At 39.1% G+C, this 26719-nt stretch overlaps 1 protein-coding gene across 3 annotated transcripts in view; it reads left to right on the top strand.

The window, feature by feature from the left end:
* LOC129238801 (galactokinase-like) overlaps positions 1-26217 on the top strand; it is a 125505-nt gene extending 99288 nt beyond the window's left edge. For all 3 annotated transcript variants that reach the window (XM_054873991.1, XM_054873989.1, XM_054873990.1), the window contains exon 8: positions 25768-26217. In XM_054873991.1, coding sequence (XP_054729966.1) covers positions 25768-26064 — 297 coding nt within the window. In that variant the 3' untranslated portion in view covers positions 26065-26217. The remainder of the gene's footprint in view (positions 1-25767) is intronic.
* The last annotated feature ends 502 nt before the right edge of the window (positions 26218-26719 follow it).

Here is a 26719-nt window from a genome sequence, read left to right as displayed (position 1 = left end):
ACTCAACGAGGTCGTTGTCCATAACTCCAGTTCTCCGACTATTCTCTGTTTTACGGTTTCTTGCACGGAGTTGGCAAAGATTTCGACGTACCAATGGGGCAATCGACATTTAATTGTGTACTAAAAGACGTATTGGTGTCACTATAAACCCGATTGAGTCCTCAGTGGGTAAATCTCGACATAAGTGCCATTAAAAAACGGCAAAGCAAGATGGAATTATATCAAAAATATAGATTTCCTGGCATCATTTTGTGTGGGGATGGGACGCACATAAAAAGTATTTCTCCCACTAAAGAAAAATTCCTCTACTACAACTGCAAGGGCTACTGTAGTATCAATGTCATGATTGATTTCTCCTTTATTAGCCACATTGGGCATACTGCTGCCATGTTGTTACCACTTTAAACCTGTGGAAGTCAAATAAAAGTAGATATACTTCAAAAATTTCTTTTTATTTATAGTTTAGTTAATATAGGACTTACAATTTACAGCTTTTTTATTTGTTTCCTCTTTTTATTACCTCGTTCTAATTTTTGTCCGTTAATCTAACGGCATCGTAGAAAAATTGTACGAACTTCTCAGATTTGTCGGTACGAGTGTATTCGGTGAATGCTACTCTACGAATTTCGAATGTACGTTCGGAGCTATTCGAATTGTACGATTACAATTTTTTAGTTTCTACGAAAAACAGTCTACGATGAATTGCATGATAGGGTTGATTATCATACAAATTCATTTGCCATTCATAGGCGACATAAGATTTTAGGTGCCTCCATTTAAAGGACCAAATCAAATTTCATATCACAAATTATTAGAAAAGCTCAGCAAGAGCTCGAGTGGCGCCTCACTGTCGCTCAGAATGGTGATTCGCTCAGTCTGGAGGAAGAAGATTGGAAAACTACTCCTTGGTTTTGGTGCCATATATTCCAGCGCCTATGCCCTCTGGTGTATTCGAGACATCTGCGCACTGCTGCTATAATGTGAGCCCATGCGACTTTTGGGTCTTATAAGGCTTGACTTTGAGCTAATTTTTCAATATGCGGCGGATGTTACGGTCAGGTATTTTCAGTTCTTTTGCCATTTGATTGGCACTTCGTCGGGGATTTCGCTCAAGTCGCTTCTTCACTTTTTGAACCATTTCACGTGACGTTGCAGTCACAAAAACTTTATTTACTTTAAGGTGCTCGAGCTCACGAAGAATTGCTGGTTGTGATTTTCCAGCCAAATATAATTCAATCGCTCTATTACGTTTGACATCTATTACTGATCTTCTTTTTTCGCGTTTACTTCCGTCAAATGCTTCCGCGCGCTTGTAAACAATACTCTGGACTGTCATTTAGCCAACTTACAGGCAGCTGATGCCCATGAATCAACTGAGCGAACGGTCTGAAGTTGGTTACACTTCGAGTGCCGGACCCTGTATTAGAATTTCACAAAGAATAACTTTGTAAAATATATTAACTCATAATAGCGCAGCTTTGACCTTTTGTTTTGGAGAAATTTTAAAAATAATTTATTTTCAGGGACTTAAGGGGGGGGCGGGGGGGGGGGGGGAAAGGGATAAAAATCGATTTTTTTTTGCATGTTATTGTAGTAAAACATTTCAAAAATACCGTGTTAAAATTTTAAGTCAATCCGAGCAAAACTTTTTAAGTTATAGAGCATAAAGCCGAGCCGCCTCAAACATCTGCCGAGACGCAGCAGTTGCGCGCGTAGTCCGTTACAAACTTTAAACGCGGTTTTCTCGAACCTTTTTTTTTAAAGTGCGTAGTCGAAAACTACTCAGCCGATCCTTTTGAAATTTTGCACACATATTTTACATATAAAAAACCTCCTTCCAACGTTTTTTTTCGCCATTTTTTTTTATATTAAGGTGGTTTTACACCTACAAAATGGCGGCATTTTTTCGTCAAAAATCACTTTTTACTTCAAACGACTACCAAATGGCTGAAAATGAAAATAAATCGTTGGGAGGAAGTTTAACTCATACTTTAACTAAATTCTTCGATCTTTTTGATTTCAGATGATTCTACGCTGAGATATGCTGACTACTGCAAAATGTATTTTTGAAAAGACGTCTACGTAAATGTGCTCTCATTCGCTCATTTTGCAATATTTTTACATGAAAATTTTATCAAATATTCTTGAAATGTTACTTTATAATATGCAATAACTTTTAATAAACTGACTTGAACCGTTTCGCTACAATAAATTCATGAAAAAAGTGTTTTTTTTTAGCGTTTATCCCTTACCCCACCCCCCTCCCCCCCTTAAAGAGGGTTAAGTTGTTATTAAATATTATTCCGCTGAAAACGAACATAAAAGTCTGCAGAAAGTAAAAGAGCAAAGAGTTCCATAGGATTCAAGATATGATACACTTTTTTTTCCTTTCTTTCATGGGTATGAACGTTGGGAATGTACAAGGCTGTTGCATGTGACGGTAATTGCGTTTCTTCGATAAGCATTCAGGCACATAATTTAAAAATTAATTAGGCAATGAAAAAATTTTTTTTTTGATTTTTGACTTGATAAGTTATACATATAGATGACATTCTCAATTGAAAAAACAAAAAATAAACCTTTTTAAGAAAAGCTTCATAATGCATATTATGTCACTAGTACTTTCATCTTAAATTGGTTTCATTTCGCCCCCAGAGAATGGGAGAAAACTACCTACTTTAGCTGCAAAGCAAACTCATGGTAATCTTTGTAGTTCAGAACCAGTTATTTCGAGTGCAAATACAATCCATGGGATGGTGTACCATATTCCTATTTCAACTCTTCATCTCTTTACCATCTGCAATCCTTTTTTCCCAGCGCTTTTTTATAATTGCCGTATTAAATACGAAATTGATCGACTTTATCAGAGGCAAACGAATGCACTGCATGCCTTCGTAAGTTGCGCCGCGTTACTTCAGTGAAATTTGGTATGCAACTTTTTTTCGTACAAAGGATACATATTAAAGTACCAGCGCCTGGTAATCACCACAAGTATCAGGAAAAAGCAGCTGTGGGTGGCAGTAGGGATAAGTGGATATGTATGCTAGGATGCCAGTCTATTCAAGTCTGCAATCAGTGAATTTGTTCAACGGTTTCCACTTATTCTCGTAAGCGCTGAGAAAGGAAAGGAGTGATTTCTCCATTTGCGCAGCTGCTATTTACGCCTTTCGAAATTTCATGGTTCAACGCCATGGCAATGATAGCTTGCATTAAAGGCGATGTGTGTCAAGACACACAAATAGAAAATGATTGGTTTTACTTACATTTTTAGTTCCTTCGGTTAGTGTTTCTCGAATAGAAAAATTTAGATATACAAAGTCAGTTTCAGGACTGTTGTTTTTTCACTGTTGAAAGTTGTTAGATACTCTGGTGGAACTGATGCAGGTTGATCTGAAACTACTTGTGAAATGGACAGCAGAATGCGGCCTCTCGATAAATCTTCTGAAGACGGAGCTTGCCTTATTTAGGAGGAAATACAGAATACTTAAACTTTCTCCCCTCAAAAGCAGGCGCCCGGTTGGTGGTAACATTGACACGGTTAAGTACCTGGCATAAGTAGCTGATATAACTCAATTATAAAGCCAATTTTGCTGTACGGAGTCCTTGTCTGGTCGAACTCGCTGGAAAGGATGATATCAGTTAAGAAGCTGGAGAGGGTTCAAACATGTACCCTCACTGGAATCAGTGGGGCGCTTCGGACCAGTCCTACTCTAGGACTAAACGTTTTGCTGAATGTGAAACCCGTGGACATTGCAGGAAAAATGCTGCTGCATGCGCCGCAATCAGGTTGACAGGTACGGGCCATAAACTAGACTTAAGCTACGGACACTCTAGCATTTTTAAAAACTTTGAGTTTATCCCCATGGTGCTGGATCATTGTACACCCTTACTGGGTCCATTTGGAGGCAGGGTATTGAAAATATGTTAACGGATGGCTCGAAGTTGAGCGGAACAGTTGGTTGAGGAGTATTCTGCGCGGAGCTCCCCATCAAGTTCAAATTAGGCTTCTGAACCGCTGTAGTGTTTTTTAAACAGAAGTAGACGCAACTACGGAGGGATTGGTTGCTCGCTTCTGTAATTACTGTAAAGGAGTTCAATATCTGGACCCCGTCCGTGGACGATGATCACATCCGATGAAGCGACGCTTGGAGTGTTTGAGAGAAAGATTCTGCGTAAGATTTTTGGACCTTTGCACGTTGGCAACGGCGAATATCGCAGACGATGGAACGATGAGCTGTATGAGCTTCACGACGACATAGACATGGCGCAGCGAATAAAGATCCAGCGGCTACGTTGGCTGGGTCATGTCGTCCGAATGGATACAAACGCTCCGGCTTTGAAAGTATTCGATGCAGAGGAAGAGGAAGGCCTCCTCTGCGTTGAAAAGATCAGGTGGAGAAGGACTTGGCTTCACTTGGTGAATCCAATTGGCGCCGGTTAGCACGAGAAGGAAACGATTGGCGCGGTTTGTTAAACTCGGCCAAAATCGCGTAAGCGGTTATCGCGCGAATTAAGAAGAAGAAGTTGAATATCTACTTCGACAGCCAAGCGGCAGATAAGGCCCAGGGCTCATTGTTTGTGCGTTCGAAATTAGTCGGGGAATGCCTGACTTCCCTCTCGATTGCATCGGAATACATCGATATTAGGCTCATTAGGTTGGTATACAGGGAAACTGCTGGGCTGATGAGCTGGCTAGGCAGAGGACCCTGGAGACGGTTACATTGCCAAATGAGAGGATTGGAGTTTCCTTTGAGAACATGTGGTCTGCTACTGGAAAGATGGGTCTCTCTTATGTCCACGAGTATATCGGGGGCGCTCGAGGGAACTTCTAAGACTTACAGAGTCACAGCTCTCGAACTAGGTGTGTATGCCGTGAGGCTTGGGACTACTTCAAGCCCATTCTGCAGAAGCTGTCTGAAGGACGACCTAACCTAGCCGCACAATATGTCACAACCATCGTAAGCTCATACGCACTCTGACTCTAATTTACCAACAGCTACAGCACTGCGCTCACTTGCAATTCGAGAGCGGTGCAATGCTTCTAAGGTAGCTTAGTTGCCACTACAGATACATAAAACCTTGTCTATCCACCTGTTCTGTTCTGCTTATAATACCGATACATACTTCCAAGCGAAGTGTGAGAGAAACTACTTCGAGATACTATTGTTGAACTATCGGTATTGGAATTAAGCTAGCACTGAATCTCCGTGAACCCAATACTGTAAGGTTCCCTCGGGATTTAGAAGCATTGAAAGTACAAAAGTAAAGGGTAAATCTAAAGTGACGCGTAGATGTCAGTAGCGAATAATTCCTAGAATTTAGGTCATCTCTGACATTTCTCAAGTAGACAAATGTAAAACTTTACACGTTAGAGCAACGTATTAAACTTATTGAAATTTATCATGAAAATTGTCGATCTTTAGATAAACTTATCACAAAATTCGTGGTTTCTTTGGTGGAAGTAATAGTCTGATTGAGTCGACAACTCAAAGGTTGGTGAAAAAATGTCATGAAACTTTTTCTGTCAAGGATAGGAAAAGGACTTTCAAAATCGATATCTCAACGATCTCAACAATTACACATTCATGAATGAGTCGCACCGAGACTTAAGCTCTTATTCCATTACCCAGGAATTGACGATTAGCCAGAAAACTGTTAGGAAATATTTGCATGCGGATAATTATAACTAAGTTAATTTTATCGTTGAAATAAAGCGAAAAAACGCCGAATGATTTCACTTCACCTAAGGAGGAAAGTATTATTTACCTGGTAAGTGGAAATAAATGCCCAATATCAATGCTTCAGTGAAGCAATCTCCTATTTATAGAAAAGCAACCATTTATTATTCAATAAATCAAGTTGTTTGATATTTGCAAAATACTGCACAAGTGTATGCCCATAAATATCTATAATACACAACTACATATACCACTTCGATGAAAAAGTTCCCGGAACAACGGCCAGGCGACGCTCTAAGCCAACTGATTTGAGTTCTGTGTTTTTTTCTGCTCGGTTGCCACACATCTGTGATTAACATTTCCACAATCGCATCGGCATTGCTTGATATTTGAAAAAGTTACGCCGTCGTGCGTAAATCTACCTCTGCAAGTGTTTTCGATCTTTTATAGTTTTAAAAATGGGTTTGATTTTGCAACAACGGGTTTTTATTAAATTTTGTCTTAAAAATGATTTCAATGGAGCGAAAACCTTAAAAATATTAGGAAAATGTTTCGGTAATGGTACTTAAAAGGAAATAGTCGTCTACGAGGGGCCTGAACGCTACAGAAGAGACCGCGAGTCCATCGAGGATGACGGACGTGGTGGCAGGCCGTCGATAACGAAAATATCAATAAAGTGAAAGGAAAGTTGATCAATAAACTCAAATTAAATGACAGAGAGCTGGCAGATGACTTGAGCATTGCTTATGGATCCATTCAGGAAGTAGTAGGTAATGATTTCGGCTTGTGCCGTGCAGGTCTCAACGAACCTGAATTTCATGCAACAAAGAAGACGCGATTTCCAAGTCTGAATGCGACCCAACATTCATCAAACGCATCATTACTGAAGACGAGACATAGGCTTATGAGTATGATATGCAATCCAGACATTAGACAAATGAGCGGAAAGCTCCGACCAAATACAAAAAAAAAAAAACACGTCATTTTCAATCAAAAAAGAAAGCGATGACCAGCTGGTACCGCATCAAATACTTTCAGAGCCCGAGCCATTGTATCCATTCGGACGACATGACCCAGCCAACGAAGCCGCTGGATCTTTATTCGCTGCGCTATGTCTATGTCGTCGTAAAGCTCATACAGCTCATTGTTCCATCGCCTGCGATATTCGCCGTTGCCAACGTGCGAAGGTCCCAAAATCTTGCGCAGAATCTTTCCGATCCTTTCCAACATCAGGTTAAAGAAGTCACACGACAGCGAGTCACCCTGTCTGAAACCTTGTTTGCTATCAAACGGCTCGGAGAGGTTCTTTCTAATTCTGATGGCGCTGCTGGTGTTGAGCAACGCCATCTTGCATAGCCCTATTAGTTTTGCGGGGATACCAAATTCAGACATCGCGGCATACAGATAACTCCTTTTCGTACTGTCGAATGCAGCTTTGCAGTCGGCGAAAAGATGATGTGTGTCGACTCTCCTTTCATGGGTCTTTTCCAAGATTTGGCGTATTGTGAATATTTGGTCAATGGTAGACTTTCCAGGTCTAAAGCCGCACTGGTAAGGTCCAATCAGTTGGTTGATGGGGTATCGGAAACCTCATATTCTCTCTGACATGCGCAGCTATCACTGTTTAACAGCTTCGAGAAATGCTCCCTCTAAAACTTAAGTCATGCTCTGGATGTCAATCACCAGATCGCCGTCTTTCTTCTTACAGGAAATCACCGCGGTCTTCTTATAGGAAAAGAACAAAGACAACGATCTGGTGACTTAGACTATTATCTACTACTATGCCCAAATGTTATGAGACGCTTAAGTGAAGCAATTCTGCAAAAAAAAGGATTTGCAGGAAAAGATCTAATGGATTTTGCTCCAAGATAACGCATCGTCTCGCAGTGCCATTTTGAACCGTTAATGTTTGACAAGGAACGAAACGCATACCATCCAACAGCCATCGAATTCATCTAATATGGCTCCCTGCGATTCTTTTGTTTTGTTTGATTGAGTCAAAACCTACTACGGGGATGCGTTTTAGTAAAGGAAATAATGGAGGAATCGAAGACGGCGCTGATGGTTATATCGAAAATAGAGAAATGTTTCAAGAATCTCACTTTTGAGAAATAAATTTGTATTTTGAATTTTCTGAATACATTCGGGGAACTTTTTGATCAAGGTTGTATTCATGTTTTTTTGTTTTTACTTCAACTAGTTTTTGACTTTAGTCTGCCAATTTGGAGTAATTAATGACGACCGCTGGCCACTTCGGCTGTTAAATGCCTTTAGGGCAACAAGCGAAAAACACTTAACATGAATACGTGAACCGTTAACTGTTGTGCAATGTGGGAAGAGTGATTTCGAAACACAACAACAAAGGGAGCATTGCATTAAGCACAGACAAGAGGCGAGAGTACGAGAGTACGAATGGGTACATACATAAGTGGGAAGAGTGAGTGAACAGCAAAAGCAAAGCAGTAGAAACAAAAGAAAGATTAATTACCAGTTTGGCCTGTCGTATGGCCCAAGGGTCACGCTGCTACGCAAATGTACACACACGCATTTAAATGAATGAGTAGAAAAATGGATATGCGCATACATACGCGAGTGTATATTATATGTATGTGTGCATGTATAATGAGCTATAGCTTAAAGTGAGCACAAACTTATGCTCATACATTCTCATACACACATGAATTGATGACTGTACTACCTCCACACTAAATAGATATAGACAGGAGTTGGACTGATCCAGATAACCTGGGATTTGCAAATAATAATAAAGTCTTGATTAGGGTGATATTGTCAATGCACAATGTACGAGAGTTCAGAATAGAATTACGCAGTGTAACGGCCACTTTCATGATGATGAGAATTTTCTTTGTGTTTGAATGTGCATAAACCTGCAAAAAATGCCATTTGTCCCAGATTAGACGCAAGGAACATTCTCGTTTTTTTTTTTTTTTTGTGGGACAACGACATAGTTCAGCCTGCATTTACAGGACTCGACTGCCCTGCTGTTTAAGGCCATGAACGCAGCTTAGCTGTCGCAGCAAACACGTAGAGATCTGACATTTTCGCCTAATTTCACTTTCTTTTAATATGGAATGAACTGCTCCCACTTTGAGAATGCCCTATGAAGAGACCAAATGTATTCTTTTGTACTAGAACGAGTATAGGGTGAGGCTAGTCGTTCTGTAAATTAGAAATTTATATTAGTTTGGGGGGAAAAAAACATTTTTTTACCTAAAATACAAAACTTTATTTAAGATGTTTTGGATGGTACGACTCGTGTCAAATATACATTGTTTTGTTATATAATTTGTTGCCATTTTAAAGGTAGCTAATGCCTCTCCCATAAAAGTCTTGGTGCTTATTGGCAAAAAACTCTAGCAATCGATTTTCACACTCTTCTCTTGATACCAATTCCTTATCACTGAGGAAGTTTTGTAATGAGAGACAGAGATGGTAATCGCTTGGTGCCTGGTCCGAACCAAATGGTCGATGTATTAAAACTTCCCAGCCAATTTCCCGGAGTTTATGGCGAGCCACTACAGACGTATTTGGCCTTGCGTTGTCCTGATGGAACCCAACACCTCTTCTGTTGACCAATTCCGGCCCTTTCTGGTCCATCGTTAGCTTCAAGTGTTGTACAGTTGTTGGGAGTAGAGATTTGAATTTAGTAAATGAATTTAATAAATGATTCCTTTCAAGTCCCACCAAATACACAGTAGAAGCTTCTTAGCCGTTAGTCGTGGTTTAGCTACGGTTTAGGCTGTTTTAACATGCTTTGGCCACAATCGTTTTCGCACAATATTGTCCCATGGGACTGATTTCTCAGCCCCAGTCACCATTCGTGTAGAAAATGGATAAATTTCATTTCGTTTGGTAAGCGCTTCGCAAATGAAAATTTTATCCATTATGGTTTTTTATTTCAATTGTTGTGGCGCTTAAATATTTTTGTCTTTGTGGACTTCCATTGTTAACATCCTGTAACTCACAACTGAATCGAACAAACAATAAACATAGTCTCAAGCTATAGACTTTACACTGTGCCATTGCAGGGCCGTGCGCAGGATTCAGCCCACGGGGGGGTTCTGGATTGAAATTTCATTTACAAATAAATTTGACAAATCCGATTAACCTCTTTTTATATACGTTAAAAGAGTTAGTAAAGAAAAATTGCCTTTTTGTTGAGTGTTTAAGAATCGTGTGCATGGATTACATGTTAAAAGAAATAAAATATTTTTTCTGTTCTGTTTTATGCAATGAATATATTATAGTAATATACATTAAAAATATTTTGCAATGAAAAATAACTTCGCCAAATCTTTCTGTGGTTTAGGTCATTATATTTTAATTTCAATCTTATTAAAAACATTTTAACATGGTTTTATTCCAAGTATAATGACTGTATGCACTTTTCCCAATGCTGATCAATGTGCCGATAACATTGCGACTCTTCGAGGTACGGAAAAAAATTCTTTGAATACCAAGTCAATGTCTACTTTCACGTTGCGATGGATATTCATAGAAACAAGTCCATTCAAACAATCTTCTCTCATTGTAGACCTCAAGTAAGATTTCAAGCGTCGTAGCGTGGAAAAAGACCTTTCGTTTGCTGCCGTGGTAACGGGCAAAACCGCCATTATCTGAAGAATTTGGTGGACATTTGGAAAGGCGTCCTTTTTGCAAATATCTAAGGCTTCAAGCGGATTATGGTTGTCTGTACCTGCGATTCGTTCTCTCCAAATTTGAGCTTCACTTATCCATTTTTCCTCGAACGTATCTTGCAAAATTGGAGCATACGATTGGAACCAATCTTTACAAGACGCTTCATCGAAAGTTGGCATTCTTTTGCGGAAAAGACAAGCTAAATTCGCCAAGATGTTCCGATGCTTCAAAAATCGATCCCGTAGATGTGTAGTGAACTGATCCAAGTATGGGATGTAGATGTTGCGCATAAAATACGTGGCGCACAACGGACTTCAAGCATCATAATTCCCGTTCGAGACCGTCACTCATTGAAAGAAATACGCAGGTTCAATATATCTTGAAATCAGTGCGTAGCTCGAACGTAAATTATTATGCGCGAAGTCCGTTAAGGGCTGATTCTTATTCGATCCCCAGAAATCACATGTATATATTGTACAAAAATGGCCTTTGCTGCGTGGTTCTTCTATTACATGTGTTCAACAACAGCAACATAAAAAACAAAAACAACAATTCCCAGAAACAAAAGTTTGTTCATACATACAGTCCACAAGGCTGCGATAAAGAATCTGTATACTATTGGGCACACTTTATCAGTAGTCAATAGTCGACCCCAAAACCAAACCGCTTAACAATTTGTTGAGGAAGAAACCATGCAATATAGCCTAAGTCTAAGATCGCTCCTCAATATTTCATGCTCAATAGTTTTGGGAAGTCCCAGGGCAGACGCATCGTGTAAACTTATAGCGGCGAGTTCAATATTTTCATTTCTTCTCGATGTCCGGTTGGGTACCGGCCGTGGGCTCTTTGCCACCGAACCAATTTGTCAGCGAATGAAATATTCACTTGTGGCATTACGTAAACGTTATCATGTGTTCAAAATCTACGACGAGCAGTTGCTGTCGAATCATTGGCTCTGAAATACGCATCGATTGCGAACGCACGTTGCTCACTCGTCTACTGTGACATTGTGACTAAATAGTCCGCATGAATAACTAAGCTAATGCTGTTCCCTTCTCGCTCATACGATTGGCGGAATGGATAACATCACGGCTGAAATGCTGTTTGAACTGTTTTAAATCATCTGGGAAACTGACAGAAAGAGAAAGGCTGTGGGAACTGAAGGGGTGTCATGTTGTTGTGGGGTACAAATTCTCAGAATTCTCTGCAAAGTGATTCTTAATCGAATAAGCGACAAAACTGATTACACTTTACGCCAGCACCAAGCTGGTATTAGACCGAGCAGATCGGGTGTGGATCAAATAGCTATTCTCTAGATAATTTCAGAACAAATCATTCAAATGCAAGAAATACTGTACCCCGTTCTGGTCGATTTTGAAAAGGCTTTTAATCGACTGCAGCATCAAAGAATCTGCAGCGCACACTCCGGCGTAAGGGAGTCCCAGGTAAATGGGTTCATATAATATAGTCCTAAAATTCAAATTTTCAATGCAGAGTGCTATAACCCCATTGAACCAGTTTCGGGAGTGGAAAAATGCTGTATTCTGTCGCCGCTCCTGTTTCTGATCATAGTTGATGATGTGCAATGCCCTTGATGCTCAGCCTTGCAGAGTATTATCTAGAACCCAATCAGTATGGAACATTTAGATGATCTCGAATATACAGGGTTGGCCATATTAAACTGACCCATTGAGTAACCCTATAACTTTTTACTGTAATTTGAAATCTAAGGTTTACGTCAACAAGCCAAAAACACTAGGCGCACTTAAGGCTAATATCCGACGGGAAATAGCCGCCATATCGGCCGAGACGCTGGCCAAAACTATGGAAAACGCCGAAAAACGGGCACATTACGCTATACGTGCTAAGGGTGACCACTTGCGCGATATCATATTCAAAAAGTGATGTAAACGAATCTCCTTGAACTAAATTAAATGTTTTTCACAATGAAACACAAAAAAATGTTTCTTTTTCCATATTTTTTTAATAATCACATGGATCAGTTTAATATGGCCAACCCTGTACTGGTGGCATTGTTTTAATACCACAACAAAGGAGACATATGCAACGCGTGCTCAACGGTGTAGCTACGCATGCAGAACGTGTTGAGTTGCGTATAAACGTTAGCAACACAAAGTCAATGACCATTAATGGTTATACAGGGTTTGATTGAAAAGTAATGAGCCTTATTTTTTTAAGCAGTTTTATTAAACCTTTTGGCTTATACAACCAATATTCTTCAAAATAGGACCCTTGAGCGTCAATACAACGCTGGTAGCGGTCCTTCCACTGTAGGAAACATTTTTTAAACTCATCCGCCGGAATCGCATTCAATTCGGCTGTCACAGTTTTTTGGATCGCCTCGATGGAGTCGAAACGCCTCCCCTTCAGCTTTGTTTTCAGGCGCGGGAGCAAGAAGAAGTCCGGAGGGGACAGGTCTGGGCTGTAGAGAGGGTGGGGAAGCACCGGAACCCCCATTTTGGACAATGCAGAGGGGCAGAGGAAGGCGGTGTGCGCCGACGCATTGTCGTGATGAAGGGTCCAATTGTTGACGAAGTCGGGCCGAACCCGGGCGACGCGGTTTTTCAGTCGAAGAAGCACTTCTTTGTAAAATGCCGCGTTTACAGTGCTTCCTGGAGGTACAAACTGTTTAGCTTTACGAAAAATTTGATCGAGTAACTTTGATCCAACGATCGCTGCATTTTCGCCAATGCAAAATCCTAACACACTTTTAAAACAGCTTTCACGCGCGGAGCGATGTTGACTGCGCCGCTGTTTGCCAGCGAACTGGGACCGGTTTCTAGTGCAGGGGAAGGTAGACCTGTAGACCTTGCACGTATTTACGTTGTACGGACAACCCACTGAAGATTTCAACAAATTTACCTAATTAGGTAGCCGTAGCCGAATGGGTTGGTGCGTGACTACCATTCGGAAGTCAGAGAGGAACCTAATTTTGAACCTCGGTGAAAGACCAAAATGAAGTTTTTTCTAATAGCGGTCGCCCCTCGGCAGGCAATGGCAAACCTCCGAGTGTACTTCTGCCATGAAAAAGGTCCTCATAAAAATATCTGCCGTTCGGAGTCGGCTTAAAACTGTAGGTCCCTTCATTTGTGGAACAACATCAAGACGCACACCACAAATAGGAGGAGGAGCTCGGCCAAACACCCAAAAAAGGTGTACGCGCCAATTATATATACGAGGGGTGCCTTTTATATTTCAGGATTTGGCAACCCTGGTGTTGCAATCTGGCAACTGACAGCTGTATCGCAAAGTTTGACATTTATTGCCTTTTACGTACTCAGAACGTTTTGAAATACCAGCGTTATTTGTGTTGTTTACAGTAACTTAAAAGATTCATCTCGGTCCAAAATTGGAATTAAATCGTGAACATTTTCGTGTGATTATTTTTTACAACTTTCGACGTGGATTAACTCAGAACCTTGCATGGATGAACTTAATTCATTTTTTGGCGATGAAACTTCATCAAGGACCAGTGTTTATCGATGGTATGGTGAATTCAATCGTGGTCGTAGTTCACTCCAAGACGAATTTCGTGAAGGTCGTCCAAAATCAGTTGTTGTTCCGAAAACCATTGATGCTGTGCGCGAACTGATATTGCAAGATCGTCATGTGACCTATCGTGAGATTGAGACAATCTTAGGCATTAGTGGGACCAGAATACATTCAATATTGCATAAACATTTGACTGTCAAAAAAATTTGTTCGCGTTGGATCCCACACAATTTGTCAATCGCTCAAAAAAAGGCTCGTGTCGATTGGTCGAAGGAAATGCTCAAAAAATACGATCGCGGGGCTTCGAAACACGTCTATGACATCGTGACAGATGATGAATCATGGATTTACGTGTATGAGCCCGAAAGTAAACAGCAGTCGACTGTATGGGTGTTTCAAGATGAGCCAAATCCAACAAAAGTTGTTCGCGCACGAAGCACTTCCAAGCAAATGGTCACCTGTTTTTTCGGAAAAACTGGACATGTAGCAACCGTACCACTAGAACAACGCAGAATAGTAAATTCTGAGTGGTACACAACCATTTGTTTGCCAGTTGTCTTCCAAAAAACCAATCGCCAAAGACGGATCACTCTTCTCCAGGACAATGCGAGCTCTCACACATCGGCTCAAACAACTGCATTTTTGAGCACCCAAAACATCGAATTAATGGGTCATCTGCCGTATAGTCCTGACTTGGCACCGAATGACTACTTTTTATTCCCGTACGTAAAAAACAAACTGAGAGGTCAACGTTTTTCGACACCTGAAGAAGCGGTTGCGGCATTCAGAAGGCATGTTTTGGAGGTACCTCATTCAGAGTGGCAAAAGTGCTTCGACAATTGGTTCAAACGCATGCAAAAGTGTATAGATCTTCATGGAGAATATTTTGAAAAACAACAAAGTGATTTTCGATGATTAAAATTTGTTTTTGTTCTCTAATCCCGACATATAAAAGGCACCCCTCGTATATATACGTAGCCAAATAATGCCTGACGGTGGCACTGCATCTGATATCGAATGCAGAATAATAAAAGCCAGAGCATATTTGCCTCATTCAAAACTATTCGGTATTCCAAACAGGTCATTACGAAAGAAAATCTGAGGAATTTTAACTCCAACGTAAAATCATCGCAGCAATAAAAAAGCTTCAGACCTTCAAAAACCGTCTTCTTAGAGTCATATTTGGGCGTCGATTGATGAGCTCCGCACCCGAGGTAGGCAAAGGCCAGTTGAAATTGAGGTTGGCGAGCGTAAGTGGAAATGGATTAGCGAAATTTCCAACTGACATCAGCAGAATATCGAAGAATCGGCCCAAAGAATCTGAAAAACGAAGCCTGTACGATGTATTCACTACAGCTGACGACTTGCTGTTATGGCCGCAAATAAAACTAAAATATAGGAATTGATGTCTATGGAATTTATTTCTTTCGGCACTTTGCGCCCCCAGCCGGCGCGCTAGGAAATAATGATAATCGTACCTTAAAATTGTTGAACAGTGTTTTCAAAAGTTAGCAGAACCAATTGTTTGAGTAGGCGGTTGTAACGTATAATGTATGTATTCCTCTTTGCCTCTTATTGGCGCTTAAACTGAGCACGCAGGCTTAGAGGCAAGTGTGACTCTACCATAGCCCACTACATAACTTTGACTGTTCTTTGTCTTCCTTAGATCGATTTACACCGGTTTGAAGTTTATAGAACACATCCGTTTACTTTGCATGAGCTCTGTATGTCGTTTTACGCGGTTTCGTTTTGCACGGGAGCGATGAGTGTATTTGCTCATTCGAATCTCAGAAACTCTTAATTTTATTGGAGATATTTGCTTTCAAAGCCGTATAAAGGCTAACTATTCTATTTAAACTGCCTTTGTATACTTCACTTCACCCACACTTGTTTCTTGCCATGTTGGTATTTATACTCGTACACTATTTTCCTTAGCTTTAATAAAGTAACATAAAACGCATTTGCGTCCTTGATGCTGCTGCTCAAACACACTTTTGTATCATACACAACCGACCGTAGGTACAACTAACAATTTCGCACGTCTAAATGTGTGCTTGTCTGCGTAAAAATGTATTGTGTGCGCACGCCTCTCTCTCACTCACTTTTCTAGTAGCCACAGATGACAGTTGTGGCTGCGGCAATAATAAAAGAAAGCTAATTTCCGCTTCCGTTAGTGGACGTGTGAGTACAAGCCCATGAACACATAAATATGCACATTTTTATAACTTCGCACTGCCTGCTTGATATGGTTGTGGGTGTGTGTGTGTCTCAATTTCGCTACAATTTTCTTTTCTTCCTTCGTTTCGTGTATTCTTGTATTCTACACCTACTACGACTACCCGTAGCTGCAAAGTACATTGCTCTTTCTCGAGTTTTGCTCTGGCTTTCTAGTATTTCTTGGTGTTGTATTACTTTTTTTTGCTCTACAGCTTCGCATGCCTTTGTCAAATATGTACGTGTGGGAAATGTAATAACCTATCGCCTTGCAGTTCTATTAATGTTCAATATTCTCATCAACTGCTGCTCGTGTGACCGTAATAGGTCCCTTACATTGAACAACAATAACAACACCTTACACTCTCTTTAACAATTAAACACAAATATACTCGTAAATGTATATTTGTACGACGAGGATCAAAAAGGACGCGAAATAAATATTTCGTTTGTATACCCTTTTGCGGGCAATAAATCTAATTGAAACATTTGCGAATAGGTATAGCATGGCTTTAGGTAAGGTTAGCCAGGTGGCCCATTGTGCCACTTGCATTTGATTTCCATCCCTAACTAAGTTGCTTTAACCACTTAGATCTCTTTAAGAAGGAAATTAGTCCCTCCAGTGAGACATTTTGCTAATTTCTCAGGCCCTCAAAGGAATAATCGCCCAGATATTTGACATATGTGCAAGACATTTCCAGAGAAGGTGTTATACCTATTTTATTGTTTTTTCATCTCTACAACTCCTTCAAAAGTCCTTGTGAGGTACATCCTTTCTATAGGCTAGACTGTCAATAGTGCAGTGACCCTTTATAACATGTGTGAGGGCTCTGGTAGTAGATCTCTTGTCCTTTTAAGATTCAGTTTTGGCCAGAGCGGAATACCCTGCAGTTAGTAGTTAGAGACCACCTTCGATTGGTTTTTGCGATTACTATGCTCAAGTTTAGAGGACTGCTTATGCCCTCTACCACTTTTTGCGATGGACGTATGGAGCATGAAGTGGAATCATCTCAGCATCTCCTTCTTAGTTGTGGGAACGGTAGACATGACAAACTGATTTTGCTGCATGACAACGCCAAGTCTCACGTTGCTAAATCGGTCCAAAAATATTTAGAGGGACTGAATTGGGAAATCTTGCCCATATTCCCCAGACATTGCAGCTTCGGACTACTATCTGTTCCGATCAATCCGGTCAGCCCTTATTGGAGAGCGGTTCACTTCTTACGAGAGCGTCACAAACTGGCTCATTGAATGAATCAAGTCAAAAGAACTCAAAGTTTTCGTCAGAGGAATCCGTATGCCGCCTGTAAGATGGAGTAAAGTTGTAGCTTCCAATGGCAAATACTTCTCATATGGGTAATATGATGTGTTATTTAATTGTTTAAATAATTTGCAACTTTGGCTAAGAAAGGACGGAAACTTATTTCAATATCCAATATAATAATAGAAAATGAAAAAAATTATATTGACGCACCCATTTGAATTCCGCCTGAAGCATTCGACTATTGATCAAGTTCATAGGATAGTTCGAATAATTGAAAACTCTTTTGAAGAATAAAAACTTGCTCTGCGGTATTCCTTCATGTCACCAAGGCATTCGACAAGGTATGCCACTATGGGCTCCTAATGATTATAAATGCGTTACTACCCAAACAGTACTTCATTGTACTACGTTCGTATTTATCCGCTACTTCAGAGTAATAAAACAAAATTCATATTCATACCTCAAGAAAATTAAAGCAGGGGTGGTTCCCCACGGAAGCGTACTTGGCACTTTCTTATATTTGCTCCTTGTGATCTGTCATGCAATCCAAACTGCGTAACAGCTATTTTTGCTGACGATACAGAAAATGATATTCTTTCAACTTCTTCCAGAACAAAATTAAATATGTTCCAATATATTATAATATATATAGCAGGGGATGACTCTAGATGAAAAGCTTAGATGGAACGCCCATGAAAAGAAAAAACATGGAATGAAATTAAAGTATAGAAACATGAATTGGCTTATGGGAAATGAATCAGCGCTATCCTTCAATAATAAAATAATTATATACGGCGCACAGATATGGGGCTGCTCCAGACTAAGAATCATTCAACATGTACAAAATAAAAAAATAAAATAGAAACAAAAATTACAATTCTGAAAATTTTATACACACTAACACAGTTATATCATTTAATTATTTTTTTATCTTTGAATTTGTAACAAGAGAAGTTTCACCTTGAAGTCATGCAACTCCTCGGGTTCATCTTCAGCAGGCTTTTACAGTTGCGCCTTATGTGATATAAACAAAGGTATTCACTTAAAATAATAAGTATTGGGGATTATAATAATTATTATAATTGTGGGATTATAATAAAAATGAGTAATAGATTTCTTGTAAAGCAATAAAAGTTTGCGCAAAGTAGGCGCTTTGTAGAGCTACTTCATAGTCACTAAACTGACTTTGATATACTTAAAAATAAAGGGACCCTTATCTCTTGGCAATACCCTAACTAAAGTGTGCTCTAACTCAAGACCATGAGCATACCTAAGGGATAGGAGCTTTAGCGCGGTTGCTCTCTTGCCAAACTGCGGTTTCTCTCTTTGGGCGAAGTGGGCAATTGAGTTGTAAAGTCCTTTCACAAGAAACAAAGCTCACTTTTTATGAGCCTCTCATCATGCCCCCCGACCTATTGCATAACGCAGAAGCTTCACAATAAGTAACTACACCTGATGTGATGGACCTTGGAGTGTTCGTTCACATTGGTGACAGTGAATATCGAAAGGCTGTATGAGGTTTCAGACAACATATGAAGATATTATCATTATCATCAGCAACGTTTTCTTTATCTCCTATTGGAGTGCAGCGAGTCATGACGTATGAATAGACAAAAACAAAAGCATTGGCTCCAAAAGTATTCGATTCGATGCCTGTGATTGGCAGCAGAGGAAGAAGAAGGCCTCCACTGCATAGTTCCATGTAGAGAAGAAGTTGACTTCACTTCGCATTTCTAATTGGCGTCGGTTAGCAGTTGAAAGGAACGACTGGCGCGCTTTGTTGAACTCGGTCGAAATCGCTTAGGCGATCACTGGATCATTAAAGAAAATGAAGAGAATTAAAAAAATTGCATAGTTTTTAAAGTGAAAACTTAGAAGCAGGGTTTGAGAGAGTTTAGATGGAATGCAATTTTTGACATTAAATAATTTGGAAAATCACGTCCTGGCAAAGGGCAAATGAGCAATTCTCTAAACCATTAAACTGTGCCGCAAAGTTACATTGACGAATATTTAGAATTTAGTATTTACTATTCTAATAATTCCCATTAATTAGTAATTCTAGTATTCTTCCCATAACAACTTGCGAGAGTGAAAGAAGAAGTGTATGAGAATGGAAAACAATTTGAAAATAAAATTTTATTAATTCATGCGATTAAGGCACGATGGTTTACGATTTCTTAAAACTACCTTAAATCAATTTATGGCGCTATTTCAAACCGAACTTTTCAAGGAATTGTAAAAAATTATTAAATAAAGCAAATAACAGCACCAAAAATATCATAGTAACCCAAAATATTTGTGCCTTAAAATTTTCCTCTACAGCCGAAATCAATAGAACCAAAAAATAAAAAATAAATAAATAAATAATTAGCGCGTGCACCTCTGTTAGGTGCTTGGCCGAGCTCTTGCTCCTAGTTGTCGCGTGCGTCCTGCTTTTGTTCCACAAATGGAGGGACTTACAATTGTAAACCGACTCCGCATGGCAAATGATATTTATGAGGAACTTTTTCATGGCAGAAATATATTCGGAGGTTTGCCATTGTCTGGCGAGGGGCGACCGCTATTGGAAAAACAAAACTTTTCCTATCATTTTTACAGTACCTAATAATGGTAAACAAAACTATTGTTATCTTAATTTTCAATTAATTAAATAAAAAACTGCCACTTGTTTAGACTTTGATTTACCACTACCAACGAGAAAAGAGGATTTTTGTAGCAATCACATTTCTTAGAACATAATTAAATTATTCGCAAAAACATTTTTTTCTTTCGACGACTCGCAAGTTTGACACAAAAACAAATAGAAAATATTTGGCTTTCATTAATTTTGTAATTTTGTAAGGAATTGGAAGATCTCAGTTCCGCAGAAATAGGTGATATTCTCAAATTTTTGAAAGCACACACTGGTTTTAGGAGAAATAGAGAAAGCTCAATGGCCTATGAGCCTGAGTGTGTCCCACAGGGCAACCGCTTCAACCTAACCTAACCTAACCAACCCTAAGTGAGAACGTAAGGAGAACGATGGGGGTTGAATGTGGCAGCATATTTTTTTACTCCTGTCTATAGAGACTCAAACTTCCACAGCGGAAAGAATCAAAAACAAACTTTGCCGTAAATCAGTAACGAGCCGAAATCAAATTATAAAGGGTGGTTAATTTTCAAGGGCCGGTGTTGAATTTGAATAAAGTACAATTTTTATGAGAAATTGTTGTCATTCCTCTTTCTTATGATAATATTGGTATGGCTCAATTACGCATAGAACAAAATAAGGCCAATAGCCGCCGTGGACTCGGCGGCACTCCTCCATCCGATGGTCCAAATTTTCGATGACGCTGAGGCATATTAGAGGTTCTATGCCGTTAATGTGCCGAATTATCTCATCCTTTAGCTCCTGAATTGTTGCTGGCTTATCGACGTACACCTTTTCTTTCAAATAACCCCAGAGAAAGAAGTCCAACGGTGTGAAATCACCAATTGACACCGCGACGTGAGATTATTCGGCCATCAAATTTTTCGCGCAAAAGAGCCTTTGTTTCGTTAGCTGTGTGACAAGTGACACCGTCCTATTGAAACCACATATCGTCCACATCCATATCTTCCAATTTGGGCCATAAATGGTTCGTTATCATCTCACTATTCACAGTAACTGCCTGACCGGCCTCATTTTGGAAAAAATACGGCCCAATGATGCCGTCGGCCCATAAACCGCACGAAACAGTCACTCTTTGTGGTTGCATTGGTTTTTCGGCAATAACTCTTGGATTATCATTCGCCCAAATGCGGCAATTCCGCTTATTGACGAATCCACTGAGGTGAGGAGTGATGAGGCACACTGAAGATGATTTTCTTCGAAAATTGGTCATTCACTGTTGCCATTTCCTGCCACCATTCTGGCCATTAACGACGCTTGAAATGATCAAGAGGCTTTAGTTCTTGAGTCAATTGCGCCTTGTAAGCGTGTAAATGCAAGTCTTTATGCATAATGTTCATCAATGACGAGCGTGAGAGGTGCAATTGTTGGGCACGACTTCGAGTTGAGGTGGACGGCTCTTCAACCACACTATCGCGAACAGCAGCAATATTTTCTGCAGTACGAGCTGTACCGACCATGCACTGGTCTTTTCACATCTCCTACAGACCCCGTTTGCTCAAACTTTTGCACAATTATTACGATTGTACGCACATTTGGACGATTAAATTGACCGAAAAAATCACGAACTGCGCGATATTAATTTTGATTTGAACGCCCGTTTTCATAATAAGTCTGAATTACTTTAACGCGTTGCTCGATCGTGTATCTTTCCATGGCTTAAATTGAGTTGGTCTGAAATTGAAAAATGCCAAATAAAATGAAGAAAAAGCTTGAACTTTAGGTATGGCTTACATTCAACATCGGCCCTTAAAATTTAACGGCCCTTTAGTTTTTTTGTTTTTTTTTTTTTCATACGTCTAAATATCTCTACTTGTTCCATTGTGATTTCATTTAATTTGTTTTTCTTAAAAAAACAGCTTATTTGTCTTATTAATTTTGTTTTAGAATATTGAGAGAATTTTACACAAAACACCGAAAAAATTCTGAACAAATTTTGTACATTCCAAAAAAAAAAAATAGGCTTTCATATCACATCTGCTGCGAAATAGGGCCCGCTAGAGAAATACCAGCCAAATACAAAAATGTGTCTGTAAATTTCTGTCAAAATCTATCTGGTTTGTAAAAATTGTGCTATTCACACGCCCATTATAAACTTTAAGTTTCGTCCTTTCTCCAATTCGTATAATATTTTTTGCTGCTTTAGGTTGAAGGGTATAAAAGCAGGCAGCTCTTGAACCTTCTCTTGACTCGCTTCATTTTCATTTCCGGCAAATTGACATGTTTGTAATTGCAAAAAAGGAATGTTGCAAGTGATATGTAATATCGTTTGAGGTTATTGCTGGTGGTGCGCTGGTGGCTTTGATTGACCTAACCGCGGCGACTAACAAAGCAGTTATGGTCAAACGCTTGACTGACGTTTCACAATTCCAATAAAATTCCTTGCAAATGCAATCACTTTCAACACTTTAATGAAGATATTGAATCGAATGCGAATATTTAATATAAGTCTCATTGAGCGCTGTGTTGGCCAAGCAGCGCGCATTTGGTGGCTATGTAATGAAAATAGTGGGTGAGTATTTAATGATTGTGTGTAAAAGAAAATGATTGGAGTATCACTTAGCCACCTTTGGTTTTCAAACGAGTATTAAGCGGGATTGGTAACTATACACTTTGGAAGGATGCTGGTAATTTGAATGCACAGCAAATATAATAGTTTTTTTTAAAACAAAGAGTAATTAATTTAGACGTATTTTGTGTGGATCAAAACGCCGTTTATCATGGCGCGATTGCATTCGCCATTCAGTGAATAAATATGGGCCGATGATTCCGCCCGCCCATAGGCCGTACCAAGCGGTTATTTTCAATGCATGTTATGTCTGTTCTTGAATGGCTTCCGGTGGCTCTTCAGTCTAATTACGGAAATTTTGCTTATTGACGTAGTCACTAAACCAAAAATGATCCTTATTGCTGAACAAAATTCGTGCACCATAAGTTGGCCAGAGCGCGCGTTGAACAATGCGTCGATTTTCGTAAGACCAATTGTACGATTTATAAACATTGTTGAGTCGTAAGTCCTTTCATGGTGAAATGCCAATCAATTCTGAAAAAATTATGTATTTAGTTTGACAGTAGTCACTTGTAATCTGTCAAAGAATCCTATTGGAAAAAGTACCTCCAATCTGATTACCATTCACAAATACACCTCGAGTACCGACATATTTTTTCGAAACAAAGTTACGCCAACGGAATATATAGATGAAGGGATAATATGAAGTGGCGAAAAAGTAATTATTCGATTTTGTTTTGGAATAATTTTTTTATTTAGAATTTTTGCGTGTTGGAAATCTTTCATTTGACCTTTATGCGCTTCAGCTGTGTAGTTCACAAGTGTCAAATATGACTAACGTACGTGGCCAATTGCAAAAGTTATAACACTACCGATATGGTGATAATTTCTGCGCCTCCTTTTATGAGATAGTGAATCTATAAATTACGGTGTTCAACAAAATTCAACTTTTTCTAAAACATCCAAAGTTTACAAATGGAGTGAAAAGGTAAATTGAAGAGCTTTACTGAAATTATAGATTACACTGTACAACAAAATTAAAATTTTTCAAAAAAAAACAAGGGTTTGGGAATGTAATAGGGTAATAGAATGTCAAAGAGCAAATAGAGAAGTTCTGCATTTATGGACTACACTCTACAACAAAATGAAATTTTAAACAAAAATAAAAACAAGTTTTTATCAACGGAGCGGTAACGAGAGATACGCGAATAAATAAAAGCCAAGTGAGAATAGTAGGAATAATGTGCTTATAGATTACATTGTGCAAAAAAAGTTAAAACTTTTCAAAAAGATAAAACAAAAAAGGTTTTGCCAGCAGAATAAGGTAACTGGTCAAGCAGTAATACGAGTGTAAATTACACTGTACAACCAAATTTGAATTAAAAAAAAAACAAAATAAGGTAAAAAAATTAAAAATAACCAGACAAAAGTTCAAGTATAACATGAGGGGTAGTGCACATCTAGCTTGCACTCTACAACAAAATCCAAGTTTTTCAAAAAAGAAACATGGTTTCGACAATGGAATGCAACTAAGGTTAAGGCCACTAAGGCCAAGGGATAATGTGAGGGGTAGTGTTTTTGGACTACACTCTACAACAAAATCCAACTTTTTCCAAAAAAATCATGGTTTCGCCAATGGAATGCAACTAAGGCCAAGGGATAGTTCGAGGGGTAGTGTATTTCCAGATTACACTATACAACATAATCCAATTTTTCCCAAAAAAAAAAAAGAAACTGGGGTAGGATATTTATATGAATTTCGAAATTTTATGAGAAACACTTTTGGACTATAATCAAAATTTGCTTTATGTATATATGTATAGGTATGTGCTTTCAAAAAATGATTCTTGCAAGATTCCACATAAAATTGTTGAGTGTATATTTTATATCAGATAAAAGAATTTTGTAATTTCTTAAGAAATGGTAAACTTTGAACACCAACAACATATCAACTGAAGCCTCTTTACTATATATATACATATATATATATATATAATTGGCGGGTACATTATTCTGGTTGTTTAGGCCGAACTCCTCCTCCTATTTGTGGCGTGTGTCTTGATGTTGTTCTACAAATGAATGGACCTACACTTTCAAGTCGACTCCGAACGGCAGATATTTGTTTTTTCTTTTCTTATGAAGAGCATTTTGATGACAGAAATATACCCGGAGGTTTGCCATTACCGACCGAGGGGTGACCGCTATTAGAAAAAAAATGTCTTCCTTTTGGTCTTTAGTCCGAGATTCGAACCTACGTTCTCTCTGAATTCCGTTCGCCTACGATGGCCACCTCTTTACTATATATTTTAAGATCTCCACTCCTGCGTCACCTATCGGATCCAAATTTATTTCTAAATTATTTTCTCTGTGTGTGTCTTGCCTTTGCTAGAGCAAGGCTATGAATTTTAGGTTCCGATGTCATGAGAATGAGCCAAATTCGTTCTCTCAAACTGGAAGATATTTTCAGATTTAGCAAAGAATCTAGAGAATTCTCACAGGACTGGCTATATCTGCCTCTGACTATATCTGTTTCTGCCTATATTCTTTCCCATTTCTTTCTTTGTGTCACTTCTTTTCTTTCCTCCTTGACTATCAGTTCTTTTACGTTCCAGAGCTTTTAAGTAAAATGAGCCTTTTAGCGTGAGTGCTTGAGGAGTTACGTATCTCTCTGTGCTTCTTGGCTCGCCTTTTTCAAATTTCAATTTTAATCACTGGCAAACCCTTACCAACTCAACAAAATTTCATGAAAATCGTTTCAATCGTTTCGAAGCCCACAGGCAACACGCAGGTATGAAAACATAGAAACAGCTTTTAGAGAGTTTAGTTTCCCAAGTTTCACAGCTTATTTATCCGTATATTTTTATGTAGCATTTGAAAACGCGAAATATAAAAAAGTAAGTTACTGTCACTATGATTATCAATTATTTACAAGCGACCTTATGAGTGACCCTGCTCACTAGCAATTAATTTAATTTTAACTTTCACGCTATATCGCATATTTGCTTTACAAACACACACACACACTAACAGTTATTTAAACATGTATGCACACTTACATGTGGACATTTGTACTTACGTATTTTTCCATTGTTTTTATTTCCTTTTATGTGTCGCTCTTCCGGTAACGCATACGCCATGGATGCCTGCTACGTGTTCCCAACGCCATGTCATTAAATACTGCTGTTGCTTATATTTGGATCGCTATTGCGCCGCTACACTCTACTTCACTGCACCACACCCCCGCATCTCTGCTCTGCACTTCCACCACCATCATCATCAGATGGGCGCACTAATGAAAGAGTCACATACATCTCTACGTGACGATTTCGAAGTATCCTGCCGTGAATTGGATGTCCTGGTCGATGCGGCCATTAATTGTTCTGGTGTTTTGGGATCACGTATGACCGGCGGTGGCTTTGGTGGCTGCACTGTTACGCTGCTGCAACGCGATGCTGTGGACGATGTGATAGCGACGATGCGTACAAATTTCACTAAAGAATTCAATAAAGATGCTGCTGAACGTTTGGGATTCTATACGTGTGTACCCAGCAATGGTGCGCGGCGTGTAGACTTATGAGGTATAATGATTAATGAAATGAACGGTAGCAAAAAACAAAAAAAATTGAAATAAGTAAATAAAAATGTTTATCGATATTTGGAAAAAATTAAATTAAATAAGAACAAATTTGATGAAAAAATTGTAATCAAAAAATGTAATAAAATATAATAAAACCTCATTAAAGTTCAAATTTGGAAAATTGCGATTTTCAAATACATTTCTTCACTTCACATTTTCACAATTTATTTCACTTCTCTAATCCAATGGAACCTTTATTTTATAATGCGAAGACTCGCACCAAAGCTGAGTAATTAAGCTGCGGAAATTTGTTTCCAAAACCAGAGTGCAGTAAAAGTTATTAAGAGAGCCCACTTCTAAAAATCCAATTCTTCCTAGTGGCCCTGGCTCCAGGCATGTTGTTGGTCAAAGCTCTACCGATCAATCTGATCATGTCAATATAATTACCAGTAGACGTGATTGTTTTATTTCATCCAGAATAGTTAACGAGGAAACGATAAAGTTCGCCTTCTCGTCATTCGAAAAAAGTCCCCAGGACCCTATAGCATTTACCCAATCATGCTCAAGCGGGACGGAGAACGACTAATAAAGGCTTTGAAAAGAATCTTTATAGCATTTTTGCGCACGCTTATGTTCCACAATTGTGGCGTTTGGT

Source organism: Anastrepha obliqua, chromosome 2 (genome assembly GCF_027943255.1).
Source record: "Anastrepha obliqua isolate idAnaObli1 chromosome 2, idAnaObli1_1.0, whole genome shotgun sequence".
Taxonomy (NCBI): Eukaryota; Metazoa; Arthropoda; class Insecta; order Diptera; family Tephritidae; genus Anastrepha; species Anastrepha obliqua.
The sequence above is the reverse complement of the archived record's forward strand: the minus strand, read 5'-3'. Positions and strand labels throughout refer to the sequence as shown.